The 17,010-nt window shown below is 39.6% G+C and overlaps 2 protein-coding genes across 2 annotated transcripts; one reads left to right on the top strand and one right to left on the bottom strand.

Annotated features, from left to right (window-relative positions):
• Positions 1 to 9,590: 9,590 nt before the first annotated feature.
• LOC119287708 lies at positions 9,591 to 10,906 on the top strand. Its single transcript, XM_037567303.1, has 2 exons — positions 9,591 to 10,314; positions 10,425 to 10,906. Exons 1-2 carry the CDS (start codon positions 9,842 to 9,844, stop codon positions 10,618 to 10,620), a joined length of 669 nt encoding a protein of 222 aa, XP_037423200.1. The 5' UTR covers positions 9,591 to 9,841; the 3' UTR covers positions 10,621 to 10,906.
• A 173-nt stretch (positions 10,907 to 11,079) lies between these two features.
• Positions 11,080 to 13,741, bottom strand: LOC119287707. The gene is made up of 3 exons (XM_037567302.1): positions 13,310 to 13,741; positions 12,630 to 12,791; positions 11,080 to 11,611 (listed from the first exon to the last, which is right to left on the bottom strand). Exons 1-3 carry the CDS (start codon positions 13,700 to 13,702, stop codon positions 11,252 to 11,254), a joined length of 915 nt encoding a protein of 304 aa, XP_037423199.1. The 5' UTR covers positions 13,703 to 13,741; the 3' UTR covers positions 11,080 to 11,251.
• Between the last annotated feature and the right edge of the window lie 3,269 nt (positions 13,742 to 17,010).

The following is a 17,010-nucleotide window of genomic DNA, read 5'->3' as shown; positions in this document are numbered from 1 at the left end:
CTTGTATTTTTGCAGCAAGACTCTTATTGTGAGACCTTCTACGCTCCTCTTCTTTATTTTTTCTGCAACAAATCTCTTGTTTCGAAACCTTGTATTTCTGCAACAACACCTTCGTTGCGAGACTTTCTTCTCTCTTATTTCCTGCAACAAAATCCTTGCTGCAAGAAAACCTCTTCTTCTATAATTTTCTGTAGCAAGAACTTCCGTTGAAAAAATCACAACATCTCGTCGCGTGTAATTTTCTACAACAAAACCCATGTTGCAAAAATGCAGCCGCCCACTTGCACTGTCGCCGTTCGCTGCCGTCGATCTGCAACAATGATGGACGTGGCCGTACGACGCGGTGCGGCGAGGTTGATGGTGCTCCCCATCGGTAGGGATGCGTTGTCGCCGCCGGGTGGCCGACGGGTATTGGAGCTCCGGCGGTTGTACGGGGCCATGCCATCGCCAATGGCGGAGTGAACCGGGCGGGCTGCATCGAGGAGGGCAAAGGAGAGATTGGGTATGGTAGGGCAAGGTGGAAGGAGATGCAGCAGCGTGTGGTGGCGGTGGCGCGTCGCCGCGGTAGCGGCTGGACTAGCATGGGGACAACGAGGAAAGGAGAAGACGGGTGGGGATAAGTGCGTGAAATTTTTCTGGAATCATGGCAACGTGTTGTGGGGGCCATAGGACACGTGTCAACTGCTGCAGGTGGCGTACTTCTTCCCAGAAATCAGCCGGTTGATCCTCAGTATTTCCCAATATCAATGCCACCAATTCATTCTTCCTTATAAAATCTCGTTATTTTTTATTTCTTTTCACTTTTATTCGTTTTAAAGGGCAATACCAATGCCATTAATTTATATTTCCTTACAAAACTTTGTTATTTTGATTTTGCTTTAGTAACTTATTTGTTATTTAAGTGTAATACCAATCGCACTAATTCATTCCTTCTTAGAAGTTATTATGCGTAAATTCCGCTATCATATGCTTATTCATGCATATTTTTAACAACCGCTTTTTTGTGTATATATGCGCAAATTGTAATTGTTTGATTTAGTATTTCTAGTTTCTTTCTTCTTAAAGGGTAAACCAATGCCACTAATTCATTCTTCCTTGGAAAATTTATTCCGTTCATTTTGTTTTAGTTTTTATTTTATTTTCTTTCTTATTAAATGCTAATACCAAAGCCACTAATTCATTTTTTCTTAGAGAACCTCGTAATTTTGATTATTTTTAGTTTTTATTTTATTTCCATTCTTTCTTAATGGTAATACCAATGCCACTAATTCATTCTTTCTTAGAAAACTTCATTACGTTCAATTTTTTTATTTTTATTTTATTTTGTTTCTTCTAAAAGGCTAATATCAAAGCCATTAATTCATTTTTTCTTAGAGAACTTCATAATTTTGATTATTTTTAATTTTTATTTCATTTTCGTTCTTTCTTAGTGGTAATACCAATGACACCAATCCATTCCTTTTTAGGAAACTTCCTTTTTTGTGAAATTCCACTATTTTATGCCTATTCTTGCATATTCTAAAAAAGTGCGCAAATTTTTAGTTTTTAAATTGTGTTTTCATTTCCTTTCTTCTCAAAGTGTAATACCAATGCCACTAATTTATTCTTTCTTAGAAAACATCACTATTTTAATTTTGTTATATATTTTATTTCATTTTATTTCTTTTTAAGGGTGATACCAGTGCCTCTAAATCATTCTTCCTTACAAAACTTATTATTTTGATTATTTTGCTTTTATTCATTTCTGTTGTTCTTTAAGGGTAATATAAATGTCAGTAATCCATTCCTTCTTAGGAAACTTCTTTTGTGAAAATTCCGTTATTATATGCTTATTTTTGCATATTATAAATAGCACAATTTTTGTGTTAATTTTTGCAAATTTTGTCATTGTTTTTTAGATTTTTTTTTACTTTCTTTCTTCTTAAAGGGTAATACCAATGCCACTAATCCCTACAAACTTCATTTTATTGGTTTTTTTAGTACAAGGGAAGAAGAAGGCTAGAGAAAGAAGACCCAGATAGGGGGTGACTGGGTGACTCGGAGGAGGAGGACGAGGGGTGCGATGACCCAGACAAGGATGAGTTCTGGGAGCAGTTCAAGAGCTCCGGTGATGAGGTGTAGTTTTATCTTCAGTGTAGTTCAAGTAGTAGTTCGAACTAGTTGTAGTAATAACTTGATGAATGTAGTAATCATTTAATTTATGTTTTAATGAGAACTATGTTGAAATGAAGTAGTAGTTGAATTTGCTATATTTGAATTTGTATGTTTCAAATGAAGTACCAGTTGAAGTATAGTTTTACATTTCCGTTTGCATCTTCTATTAGAGTTGTTCTTTTATATATCCAATATACATCTTCTGTTGGAGTTGTCTCTTCTATTGTAGATGCTCTGACGGATACATCTAGAGGACATCAAGAGTAACGTGGAGACATCAAACAATTTAATTCCTTGTGTGCTTTTCGCCTGGATATTTAAGTACATCCACAAGGTCACGCAATTTCAGGGCATGCATGTTGTGTACCATACGTTTCCGGTGTCGACTCTGTTATGTGATTGTATATTCGGCTAGTGTATTGTTACATCTTGTTGTGCTGGTCCAATATGAGAGCTATGGTGAAAGATTTAGCTTCAACCAGCTTCGTACTTTGTTGATCTATACTAAGCGGGATGAGTTTGTGTCCATCTTCTGCACGCACTATTCTCTCAAAGGTGTCACAATCAAACTATCTATTGGAAAATACTATATAACCTTTCCTGGAGTAAAGAGCATCATAGGCCCTTGAACTATTTCAGAGGTGTCACGCTAGGTTCTCGAACTATGAAAATCATCATATGTCCTCAAAGTGCAATATGTGTGACATGCAAATTCTCAAACTATTTTAGAAATGTCACATAGCCACATAGGTCCTCGAACAACTTAGGTGTGACGTAAGCACACACTTATTGTACTTCAAAGGACCAATGATGACCTAGATGGCACTTTTCATAATTCGAGGACCTACGTGACACCTCTGAGATAGTTCAAGGACCTAGGATGCACTTTACTCAATAATATGGTACTCCCCCATAAATCCATTTCTCCGACAAGTATTTCTGGACGGAGGGAGTACATATCAAATCATGTCTCCATCCTCAGGCTCCTTCGCAATGCTTCATTTTTTTCCCAACAGTACGCAAAATACACACCATATTTTTTGGACTAGGACATCTCGGTAACGTTCGATCTAGGTAGCTCCCAGATCAAATAAATTGTTCCTTGGGGGCGATTGTTCTGAAACAAAACATTCGATCCGGGAATGAGTTATGAACGAACGAATAGGCTGAGCGCTAATACTGCTAGTCCATCGGTCACGATCCAGCCAGGCTGAAACAAAAAAATGCCAGCAAAGCCCGTTTGCTACTGTTGCACTACAAAAAAGCTCAAAACCCGAAGGGAGCAAACATTACACCCTTGTGAACAGAACCAAAAAGATTGATTTGCCATCATATATAAAATGGAATCGCCTATTATGTAAAACGCATATGTAACAAGTAAAGCTACCATCAATGTTCAAGATGGATCAAAACTTAAAAGCTTAACAAATATGTATTAAGCCATGTCGGTACAAGCAAATTATATTTTAACTTAAGATTGCCATTGTTTCATATAAAAGAAAGATGAAAAAAAAACAGAAATTTGAAAACAAAAATGTGAAAGATTCTAATGGATTTTTCCATATGATCAAAATTGCGATGGTATACAATTTTTTTACAATGCTCTATTCAACAAATTAGCCGTGTTTCAAAAAGATTAAAAAAATAATTTATGATGGTGTGTGCGATACAAGTTTCCATGGTGGTGTACACATGAAGGTGTAAAACAATAAGTTGCCATGGTCAAAGTAATAACTTTTCCCATGGTCTAAACAAAAAAGTTACCATTTTTAAATTAATAAAATGGCCATGGTCAAAAATATAATTTTACCGTGGTCTAATAATACAAAAGTAGCCATGGTTCAATTTTTTTTCCATGGTGAATACAATAAAGTTGCCATGGTTAATATATATATATATTTGCCACATTTTGACGTATGAATTTGCCATGGCTAAACCCAAAAATGTGTCAGGAAAATAAAATTCCCATGGTTAAAAAGTAATTTTTCTATGTCCAAACAATCAATTCCATGGCATGAAGTATGAATTGCCACGGTTCAAACAAATAAAAATGCCATGCTCAGATAAAATAACTTTGCCATGGTTAAAAAAGAGTAAATTTACCATGACCAAACATAAAGTTTGCCATGTTACGCAATTAATATTTGTCATGATACAGTACTAAAAAATAATGATATCTAAAAATATGTCATACTTGGAAAAGTTTATGTCATGGTATATTTTAAACAAAGTATGGAAAATTTGTTTCTCTAGAGACAAGAAAATGCATCATAAGTTGCAATGACATCGTATTTGTAGTTGTCATGGCAAAATGAAAAATTCAAATAATGTGATGGCAAAAAACATCTTCAGTAACCATGGAAACATTCTCCCGATATAGGTATGGAGAAGATACTATGAAAGTTTCCATCATGGCAATGTATGAAAAAAGTATGGCAAAATTATTTTTCTAGACACATGGATTTTTTTAAATGGGGATGCATCTTAAGTTGCAGTGATATAGTATTTATAGTTGGCATGACAAGACAATATCAAATGTCTATACTTTTTTCCGTGGCAAACAAAAATCAAAGGTCAAATTTTCCATGTTCTCAAACAAATTTGTAATTGCAATGACAAAACTCTTTGGATGGATATGGCAAAAGACAAAATGAAAGTTGCCATCATGGCAACACATGCTTTTAGTTGCCATGGACGTAAAAATATTTTCATTTTGCACATGGCAAAATTAAGAGCATTGTTCTTTTGAAAACGACATAAACTTTAGGATTTTTGTTCACTAGAAACAACATAAACAACTGATTGAGAAAATAGTGCATGAATAGTTATTGAAAAACCCCGTAGAAACCAGTCTGGTAGCTAAAACAGAAAAGAGTAAATTTACATGGTTGAAAAATATACAAATTTACCATATTATGAAGTATGAATTTGCCATGGCTAAACAAAAAAAATGCCATGGTCAGGAAAATAAATTTTTCATGCCCAACCAATGCTTTGCGATGGTATAAAGTATGAATTTGCCATGGTTCAAACAAATAAAAATGCCATACTCATATAAAATAAATTTTCCATGGTTAAAAAATAGTAAATTTGCCATGGATACAAATAAAATTTGCCATGTTACATAATTAAAAATTTCCATGATATAGTACTAAATAAAGAATGATCTCCAAAAATAATGGCAAATGTGGAAAAGTTTATATCATGGTACATTTTAAATAAAGTATGGAAAATTTGTTTATCTACACACAAGAAAATGCATCTTAAGTTGCAATGACGTCGTCTTTTTAGTTGCCATGGAAAAAAAATCAAAGATGTCATGGAAAAAACATCTTACTCAGCCATGGCAACATTCTCCGATATAGGTATGGCGAAGACACTAGGAAAGTTACTATCATGGCGATATATGAAAAATAAAGTATGGCAAAGTTGTTTTATCTAACACATGATTTTTTTGAAATGGTGAATGCATCTTGAGTTGTACTGATATCGTATTTATAATTGCCATGGCAAAGAAATTTCAAATGATTATACCTATTGCAATGGCCATGGGAAAAAATAAAGATCAAATTTTCCATATTCTCAAACTATTTTGTAACTGCAATGGCAAAACTCTTTGGATAAATATGGCAAAAGACACAACGAAAGTTGCTATAATGGTAACACGTGCTTTTACTTTCCATGGGCCTAAAAAGATTTTCATTTTGCACATGGCAAAATTAAGAACATTGTTCTTTTGAAAAGACGGCAACTTTAGGGTTTTTGTTCACTAGAGACAACATAAAAACCTATTGAAAAAATAGTGTCTGAATAGTGATTGAGAAAACATAGCGACTGACCTGGTAGCTAAAAAAAGAGTTAATTTTCCGTGGTGAATACAATAATTTTCCATGGTTGAAAAATACATTTATATATTTTACATATTATGAAGTATGAATTTACATGGCTAAACATTAAAAAAGTGTCGTGGTCAGCAATTTTTTTTGCCATGTCCAAACTATGATTTGCCATGGCATTAAGTATGAATTTTCCACGTATCATACAAATAAAATGCCATGCTCATATAAAATAACATTGCGATGGTTAAAAAGAGTAAATTTGCCATGGCCAAAATTAAATTTTGCCATGATATAGTAGTAAAAAAGAGTGATCTCCAAACATAATGGCAAACATGGAAAAGTTTATGCCATGGGAAAAAAATAAAGATCAAATTTTCCATATTTCCAACTATTTTGTAACTGCAATGGCAAAACTCTTTGGATAGATATGGCAAAAGACACAAGGAAAGTTGCTATCATGGACACACATGCTTTTAGTTGCCATGGACCTAACAAGATTCTCATTTTGCACATGGAAAAATTAAGAACATTGCTCTTTTGATAATAATGGCAACTTTAGTTTTTTTCCCCACTAGATACAACATAAACAACCGATTAAAAAAATAGCATGTGAATAGTTATTGAAAAAACAGAGCAACCAGTCGGGTACAATTAAGGAAGAAAGAAAATGGAACAAAAACTAAAACAAAATAAAAATAATGAGGTTTTCTAAGAAGGAATGAATTCGTGGCTTTGTTATTACCATTTAAGAAGAAAGAAAATAAAGTAGAAACTCACAAAATCAAAATAGTGAGGTTTTTCAGGAATACTGAATTAGTGGCATTGGTATTACCTTTTATGAAGAAAGAACACAAATAGTCATAGTTCTAAAGAAAACAATGAGAAATTTTTCACACAAAAGTTACACTTTTTAAAAATATGTAAGAATAAACATATACAGTGGGATTTTTTTTTCAAAAAACAAGTTTTGTAAGAAGGAATGATTTAGTGGCATCTGTAGTACCTTACAGAAGAAATGAAATAATAATAGAATCAAGATAATAAAATTTTATAAGGAACAATGAATTAGTGACATTGGCATTACCCTCTAAGAAAAAAGAAAATGCTATATAAAAAACTTACACACAACTTGGCACTAAAATTGCACTTTTTTGTAGTATGCAAAGAATAATCATGTAATAATGCAATTTTCATACATATTTTATAGTATTTGTGTGTATACATTCATACTCAGCATCCAAGGAATACCCCAAAAAACAACTAATAAAGAAAAATAAAAGGTAAAAAAGAAAAAAAAAGAGCAAAAACGAATAAAAACAGAAAACCAGAAAGGAACAAAGTGTGAGAGAGGGGAGGGCTAGGTCACATGTAACGTGCTTATCTTCCCTAATAATAAGACACCTATTGCTTCTGGTCGTAGGTCACTTAAATCACCCCTGAAGTTGTTATAAATTACCCACTATGCCACCTATAAGTAAAGAAAAAGATTCAATTTTTTTTTTAAAAAATTCGCTGCGGTGATTGATTCTTATAAGATCTTCCACTTAAACTAGAAGACTAGGAAATTGGCGCAGTTGTCAAGGGGTTAGTATTTCGTGTGGCGGACCCGGGTTCGATCCCCGGATCACCTTACTTTTTCACTTTTTTTTGAGGGGATCACTTTTTCTCTTCTTTTCTCTGCAAGCGCTCCTCCTCCTCCGCACGTGTATGGGCTGGCCATGGGCGTGAGGTCCCATGCTGTTTCTTCTTATTTTTGTTTATGTTTTTCCTATTTATAATTAATTCGGGATTTTTAAAAATTCCAAATTTCAGAAAGTTGTGACGTGATTTTTTTTAGAAATCATAAGTTGAATTTCAGAAAGTTGTGAGCTGAAGATTTTTTTAGAAATCATAAAATATTCGTGAATGCAAAAAATGGTAGGGAACTAAAATATTGTTCAAGATTTTTAAAAACTGTTTGCATATTATTTAAAAATCACGATTTCAAGTAAATGTTCATGATTTTTAAAAAGTGATCGTGAATCCACGATATATTCAACGATTTGAAAATTCGGGATTTTTAAAAATTCAAAATTTCAGAAAGTTGTGACGTGAAGATTTTTTTTTAGAAATCATAAATTCAATTTTAGAAAGTTGTGAGCTGAAGAGTTTTTTTAGAAATCATAAAATTTTCATGAATTCAAAAAATGGTAGGGAAATCATAAATTGTTCAAGATTTTTAAAAACTGTTTGCATATTATTTAAAAATCATGATTTCAAGTAAAGGTTCATGTTTTTTAAAAAGTGTCAGTGAATCCTAAACCTATTCAACAATTTGTAAATTCGGGATTTTTAAAAATTCAAAATTTCAGAAAGTTGTGATGTGAAGATTTTTTTTAGAAATCATAAATTCAATTTCAGAAAGTTGTGAGCTGAAGTTTTTAGAAATCATAAAATGTTCGTGAAATCAAAAAATGGTACGGGAAATCATTAATTGTTGAAGATTTAAAAAAAAATATTTGCATATTATTTAAAAATAACGATTTCAAGTAAATGTTCATGATTTTTAAAAACTGATTGTGAATCCAAAAATATTCAGAAATTTAAAATAATGTCCATGAAATTTTAGAAAATGTTCACAAAAAATTCAAACAAAGACGTAAATTACGAACAAAATGAACCATCGCTTAGATAAAGCTCTTTTAGGGGAAATACAGAGGTTGTTTTATGATTTTATTTAATCCATCACACATTGATTAAGAAGGCTTTTTGTGTTCTATACAACGCTTGGCCCCAGAAAAATTAACACAACTTCTATGGGTTAACTTTTGTAAGCTATATGAAAATGACTAAATGTCTAATATTCCTCAAAACATAGCTATCTTTATTCTGGTATTGTAGTTGTACTGGTCATGAAAAGCACCACGATGCTAGGTCAAGGCGAGACACATCATTTATCAGTCTAGCTTAGGTAGGGTTCATCAATGCAGCTTGCTTAGACAAAAGATATTTCATTGTGGCGCCTTAGGAGATCAAGTCATGAGACCATCACGTTTTCAGCTTTTGAAACGACTTCTTGAAAGCCCCTTATCTCATCGTGACATGATTCATATGTAGTTTATGAAATGACATTTTAAAGTCCTTATCTTATCCTGACATAGTCTGATTGTTTTTTCCCGTTGCAACGCACGGGTGGCATATTTGCTAGTAGTCCTAAACAAAGGGTAATGTGCTTCGGCCCGTTACAGATTTGGCTGACGCAAGTCCGTTGTTGAAAAACGGAGCCCAAAACAACTCACGGAAGAGAGTAGGAAAAGAAAAGGGAGCACGAATCTTAAAGCAGAAATCAACGGCTAAAAACGTCGATCGGGCCAAACTTAATTTTCTGGCGATTTGCATATGGCTAAGGTGTTCTTGAGCCGTTGTGCACAAGCACAGCTGCCAGAGTGCATAATCGCCAGCCCTTATTAAGCCCTGCTCCAAATTTGGCGCCAAGCCTACCTTAACTTAGCAACCACAAACTCATCTTCTATTTACGCTCCGCTCGCCGCGCAGCCGACGGTTCCCTTCCTTCCATCCCACAAAACCCCCGGCACCATCGCCATTGATCGACCGCCTCCTCCGACCCACCACACCATTAACCTGAAACGGAGGGGGCGCTGCCCATCGCCGCTATCACCCATCCCGACGATCGAACGGCGCCACGTACGGCGGCGACGGTCACATTGCACATTGCACGCTCCGCCCACGCCGAGGGAGGTCATCCATCGGCCTAGCATCTCCTAAGGTCCGACGGCCGCGGTCCCAGCCCCGGCCGTCGGTGCGCATTCGCCTCCGTTCTTGGATAAGCTAGCTAGCGGCGAGCGAGCATGGCGTTGGGACTCCGGGAAGGCGGCGCCGGCGAGCTGCAGGGCAAGGAGGGCAGCGGTGAGGCCACGGCGGCGGCTCCGGCGTACCGCTACGCCGCGAGCGACTCGTTCGCCTACGACGACATGCCGCCGCTGCCGCAGCAGATGGACCGGCAGCCGCCCCTGGTGCTCGGCGGGGAGGGGATGCTCGGCGACGGCCGGATCCCGGCGTCCGTGTTCGAGCGGGACACGTCGGATCCCGGCAAGGACTGGAGCATGATGTCCACCGAGTCGGTGTTCGGGCTCCAGGTCGCGCCCTCCTGCGACTTCACCGGCTACTTCCTCTCGCACCCGGAGCTCATGGACATCGCCACGCCGCCCCGCGACAGCTCCGCCGACGTCTCCCGCCCCTCCGCCACGTCCACGCCGCGGCAGTTCAATGCCGTCCCGGAGCTCGGCGACGCCGCCCCGAGCTACTCCTTCGCCTTCCCCAAGTACGCCACGCATTCGGTCGCGTCTTTTGCATTGTACACATGCACGTCCATGTCCATCCGTCCGTAATTCCTCACTGATGCACAACACTTGTGAATTGTGACATGTGCAGCCTGATGGAGGACAGGAGGTACAGCTCCAAGAGAGCTCAGGAATCTAGCGAGATGCCGCCGACGCCGAGAACGGCGCGGGCGGGGGAGCCGGCAACGGAGACGACGGCGCTGGGGGAGGGGGCAAGCAGCAAACCGGAAGCGGAGCCGGAAGCGCCGAAGGGAGGCATGTTCTCGTGGTTGCCCTGCTGCTCTTGATAAACAACGTCAATGGATCGCCGGCGGCAACCGGCTAGGAGGGGTGCTCATCTTGTCGGCCCCGTCACCGGCGACGCCAGCTCGAACAGTCGAAAATGGTGGCCAGAGACAGGAAAAGGAAGTAAGAAATTATGGATCGATTCGAAGGACAAAAAACACAATCAAAAGCAGTTTTTAAAATTTTCTTTGCCCCAGAGTGGTGTCTTGTAATAGATTGCTTCCCTTTTTGGTCACAAATGTCGTCCACAACGATGAATTTTGAGATTTCTGTGAATTATCCATTCAACATTTCAGATCTTCTGAATGTATATAACCAGAGAAAAAACAGGTTAAATTCATGTAAGGTGCTGTAACTACCTAACTAGATGCATGACATTTCTCTATGCAAAAGAAACCCCCTGCACAATACAGAAACCAGCAAAAAATGCTAGTATCAGATTCGTCACCGGTTCACGACACTGCGGAAATACAAGGTAGATTGCAGTTACTGATATGATACAAATAAAGGAGCAATTTATACATGTTCAATGCCAACCCAATCTCTCCACAGCAGTAAAAGTGTATCTGCTTGGCCCTTTACAACACACAGAACAGGCTTCATGAACACATACCATTGAACTAGGGTGACTCACTACTGGCTGCCGGAGGCCGGAGCGCCATCTTCGCTCTGCACACCTTCAATGGCCAGAATTTTCTTAACAACTTGCTTGGGTATATCAAGGTCATCTTGCATGCAGCGTAGCAAGGGGTGTGATAAGATGATGCATATCTGGCGGAACAGGACCCGGGCAAGCCCTTGGCCGCTCTCAAGAATGTAGCCCTCGTACTGGCTGACATGCTCGAGGGCATCAACCAGCGCGTCATACACATTTTGTGGGCAGTTATCAGCAGTAGGCTTGTCGTGCAGATAGACTATGTCCATGGTGAAGTTCTTTGGCTTTACGGGCCACAGATGGTGGGGCTTGGTTGAGGACCGGGAGTAGATGAGCACCTGGAATAATCAGTTCTCATGGAAATCAAAACCAAGTTGCAATCCACAAATAACAACAGCAGACATACACAAAGCAGTACTGTACTATATAGGACATAACTTATTCATATTGTTAACCTTCTGTGGACATCAACCTACTGGGCCATTCCAGTTTAGAATTGTACTTGCATTTTATACATGTCGTGAGATGCAGTGAGCCTTCTTACAAATACAAAAAGAATGAAATCAAACCATTCTCCACCAAAAACAGTTTAGAATTGTATTGTTAAACTTATACTCCTTCCGTCCCATAATGTAATTAGTGTCAAAAAAGTTTACATTATGAGACGGAGGGAGTACATTTTATAAGTTTTTTCGACCCTCTGTTGACACCAACCTACTGTGCCTTTTCAGCTTAGAATTGTACTGCATTTTATACATAACACAAACTACAGTGAGCCTTCTACAAAAGAAACTTCTGAATGCTATCAGAACATTCTCCACCCAAAATAGGCAGATGGTAGGCTAGGTGATGCAGAAATACAGTGCAAGTGATCTCAAATAGTGCACAAAGCACTGGAGGCATTGTTATACAAAAGGAAGATTGGTGTGGGCATACAACAATCAACAGATGACCCTAGTACCTTTGATAAGAGGTACAAGTGGGTATCCTACCACTTTGTACACGCAGGGTCCCATAATGGTTGTCAACCTGTTCACTATTTCGTCTTGGGGATATCAGAACTACTTATTAAGCAGTTTATGATTGATGTTTTATGCTATGCTAGGACATTAGATGACAAGTGGTGATGTGGAATTATGGATGACCAACGCCAGCCTGCTCAGGACTTACATGCCCTTGTGTCGAAACACATTATTACACAGCATTGTTTAGAAAAAACATTGCCATTTATATGCCAATTACTGGCTTCCCACATGCTTAGAAACAATGCCATTTCTGCCTGGTAGTAGTCGGGTTACAATTACTATCAAGACAGAAAATGTTACCAGCAATTGGAGCAACTTGCAGCAATCTTACCACTCTAAGTAGTCGCCCTTGCGTTTCTGCCCTTTTCCCTTCCTCGTACGCTATCTTGAAGAGATGAGTGAGATCAGCCACTGCATATCTCGTTTCAGTAGCAGCCAACGACCGGATTGTATCAATTGAAGAAGCAGCATCACTGGTGAATTCTTTGCTTATCTTAAATTCAGAATAAAACAAGTCAATCCCCAGTTCATCATCACATTGTAGAAGCAATATATGAGATTAACCCACAAAGCTCAAATCAAACTACAAGCTTAACTTCAGAATAACAAAAGGCAATCCCTCAGTCCATTACCACATTGCAGAAACAACTTCTGGAATTCATCAAACCACAACACTAAAGGCAAGCTGAAGAATATCAAGAAACTAGCATAGGTTAATCAATACGGAAAATTCTGTGGGGATAACACTCAATTGTTCTTCAGATGGGGGAAATTTTGGGCAACTACTCAGTTCTCATGTCCATTTCTTCATGTATTCGGGTTTGGCATTCAAATGGGCAACATCATAAATCGTTAAGCAACCAGATCTGCAGTGAGTGGCAAAAATTTGCACACATGAACAATATTTGTACTGAAACCGTTAACCCTAGAAATCAGGGGGCGTGTACTGAAGCACTCCTCGTCTGGTTATCTAACCGAGAAAGTGAAGAGACAAGGGGGGCAGCAGAATACCAAGGAGACGGTGTCGCGGAGGGAGGCGAAGGCGAAGCGGTGGTCGGGGCACATGGTGAGCTTGCTGTGGAGGAAGAGCATGAGCGCCTGCTTGACGGCGTCCATCCGCCGCACCGCCGGGCGCGCGGGGCGGGGGGGCGCCGCCGGATCCATGAGCGCGCCGGGGCCGGGGGAGCCGGTGGAGCCGGAGGAGGCGGGGGACGCGGACGCGGCGGCGACCTTCATCTCGGAGCGCGCCTCGGCGTCCACGTCGACGCAGAAGAGGATGTCCTCCAGCGGGAGGCGGCTCGGCGGCAGCGAGAACTCCGGCGAGGTCGCCGGCGCCGCCGCGGCAGCGCCGGAGGAGGAGGAGGAGGAGGACGGCGGGAGGCCGTGGCGCGGGGGGTGGTCCATGGGGGGTGGATGGATGGATGGTCGTCGGGATCGGGTGGGGGTGGCCTCCGAAATGCCGGACTCGAGGGGTGCTTTCACTACTTGCTCGCTTCTTGTGACTGAATTTACAAATTTGTATCCCACGCCCCCTTGCAAACTTTCGGGTTGTTCAAAATGTTTACATTTTGTCCATTTTTACGAATTGCGGTCTTTACTACTCCCTCTGTTCACTTTTATAAGATGTTGTACACATTTCAGACAGTGTGCAAAACAGCTCGATTTCGGTTGTCTGAAACGACTTATAAAAATGAACGGAGGGAGTACTAATGATGTTTACAGATGATCTATTGGTGTGTGGTGCAGCAACAAAGCAGAAAGTTGAAGCCATCCTTCAGATCTTAAATCATTTTTGTTCCCTTTCAGGCAAAGTCGCAAATTGGGCAAAGTCAGGAATAATGTTTACTACTAATGTTGATTTGCAGCTCAAACGGGAAATTAAAGGTTGTTTCCTGTCCCTGATATCGGCATCTCTTTCTTCATTTTGGACATCCTCTGGTCTTGCCTGCTAAGGATAGGTCTGTTGCTTACTCATCTGTGGGAGACAAGTTTAAATCCAAGCTTACAATGTATAAGGTAAACAGAATGTCTCACCCCGCTAGGCTTACTCTTATTAAATATGTTTTTTTCTTCTATTCCTGTTTATTTTATGTCAAATATTTTGTTCTAAAAATATTGCTTGCTAGTATCACTGCTATCATTAGGAGATTTTTGGTGGACAGGGATAAAAGATGATAACACTTTAAGATATCTTTGCTTAAGGGCATGGGTTGATATTTGCATTGACAAGAAAAGTGGTAGTTTAGGTATTAGAAATCTCCAGTCCTTGAATCAGAGCTTGATTCTCTCTGCAACTTGGAGAATTGCTCAAGACTCAACTAGTAATCTTGCTCTTATTTTGAAGTCAAAATACAATGCTGACACTTCTATTTGGAGAGCTCATTCTAGTTGTCCAAAAAATGCTTTTTGGGCTTCCATTTTAAAGATAAGACCTCTATTGGAATCTGCTTATTTTACACAATTTGTTGATGGCCCCTCTTCCATTTGGAGTACACCTTGGTTTAATAGTTGACAGAACATCTATAACAATCTTGTCATTCAGCAACCACCTTTAGTTATCCTGCAACTATTAAAGACTTGTGGATCTCAAATCTTAAGGCCTCGAACCATGATCTAGTTAACTCTCTTTTTACTCCACATGTGGCCACAACCATTTTAAACACTCCTATCATTGATGATGTGGGCCGAGATATGCTTGTTTGGAAACTCACTCCTACAGGGTAGTTTTTTACAAAAAGCGCATGACATTGTTTCAAAAATTTGCAGTTGCCGCAGATCCAGATGCCTAAACAAGTACCTCAATAGGTTATTAACTTGCTCAATCAGGTTTAGGCTGAGAAGCACATGATCCCAAGAGTCCAGAATTTTGCTTGCAGACTATTAAGAAGAGTCCTAGCCACAGGTAAAATAACAGATTGTTTTTCTAGACATATTTCACTTATCTACTCAAGGTGTAATATAGAGGAAGATGATATGCATTTGTTTTTCGGATGTCACTTTGCAAAAGTTGTTTGGTTCTTGCGGACCTGGTTTATCAACACTGACTCTTTACAACAACACCAATCTATTCCTGACATCCTTAATTTCTTGCTAAATTCTAATCATCACTTCGTGTCAGTTAATAATCTTTACACTATGCTTTGGTGCATTTGGAAAGCAAAAAATGATACTCTTTTTTATCATGCTAAAATACATCCAAAAAAGGTTGTTGCAGTCTTCTCAGCTTTAATTGCAGGATTTTCAGATCCTTGACGCAAGCCTGCAGGTCCAAGCGACCAACTGATGATCAACGGTTGTGTCGGCAACAACATGGAATGCTACAAATGTTATTCCTATTGCAGGTATAGACATACATATATATTCATATGCAACATGGGCCCCATCGTCTGATGGTCAACTGCAACAAGAAGGATTGGGCGTCCACATCCAACTTCGTCAGCATCATGCCTCCAGCATCTATGTTGCATCGTTGTCTCTGCCAGTAGGCTCTTCTCTGCAGGCTGAAGCGTGCAATCTGTTGCTCACAGTCAAGGCGGCAGAAGCTCTTCGTCTTCATGATGCTTATTTTCTCACAGATTCAAGGGTACTTGTTTTGACTGCTAGGTCGGATCTAAATGCGACGAAAGGACCTTGGCAGATCAGGGCCATAGTATCTCAAGTCTGAACCTCTTCTAGTTTTCATCCAAATAGGTTATCATACATATCCAGGACACACAATGTGAAGGCTTATCATCACTCTAGGCTAGCCCTTCAAATCACTACCTGTAGTGTCAGGTGTTTGTCATCATCAGGATCGTGCCAATGTCCTGTGTTTACTGTCCTCACAGTCTCGAGTGTTTCACCACTTAGACTGATGCTTGTAAAATGTACTTGATGCTTATCAATAAGGTCATAAAGTTTTTTTTTAAAAAAGACAAGTCTTTTGCCTCGTTTAATAAAAATACATAATATGCCTTTATTTGGTTTGTGTATTCTTCCAGGCAAGACTTCTATCTCACAAAATATCTTGATTCTGATTATTACCAAAACATGTGTAGAAGAAATAGAATGCACATTGCATAAGAATTAAATGTTCTTTCTAATAGTATAGTTTTCGTAGGAATACAAATTTATCTTCAATCCTTTACCCTTCATCTTGTTGGGAAATGTAGCATGCAATTTTAAAAAATTTCCTACGCTCACGCAAGATCTATCTAGGAGATGCATAGCAATGAGAGGGGGAGAGTGTGTCTACGTACCCTCGTAGACCGAAAGCGGAAGCGTTTGACAACGCGGTTGATGTAGTCAAACTTCTTCTCGTTTCGACCGATCAAGTACCGAATGTACGACATCTTCGAGTTTTGCACACGTTCACCTCGATGACGCCCCTCGAACTCTTGATCCAACAGAGTGTCGAGGAAGTAGATGAGTTCCGTCAGCACGACGGCGTGGTGACGGTGATGGTGAAGTTATCCGCGCAGGCTTCGCCTAAGAACTACGAGAATATGACCGAAGGCATAAACTGTGGAGGGGGCACCGCACACGGCTAACAATTGTTGGTGTGTGTTCTAGGCGGCCCCTCCCCATGTATATATATGTGGGAGGGGGAGGGGAACAGCCTTGGGGCGCCCCAAGTAGGAGGAATCCTACTTGGGGCCCTAGTCCAATTCGCCCCCCCTCTCCTTTTACCGGAAGGGGGGAAAGGAAGAGGGAAGGGAGGAAGGAAAGGGGGG

Source organism: Triticum dicoccoides, chromosome 4A (genome assembly GCF_002162155.2).
Source record: "Triticum dicoccoides isolate Atlit2015 ecotype Zavitan chromosome 4A, WEW_v2.0, whole genome shotgun sequence".
Taxonomy (NCBI): Eukaryota; Viridiplantae; Streptophyta; class Magnoliopsida; order Poales; family Poaceae; genus Triticum; species Triticum dicoccoides.
The sequence above is the reverse complement of the archived record's forward strand: the minus strand, read 5'-3'. Positions and strand labels throughout refer to the sequence as shown.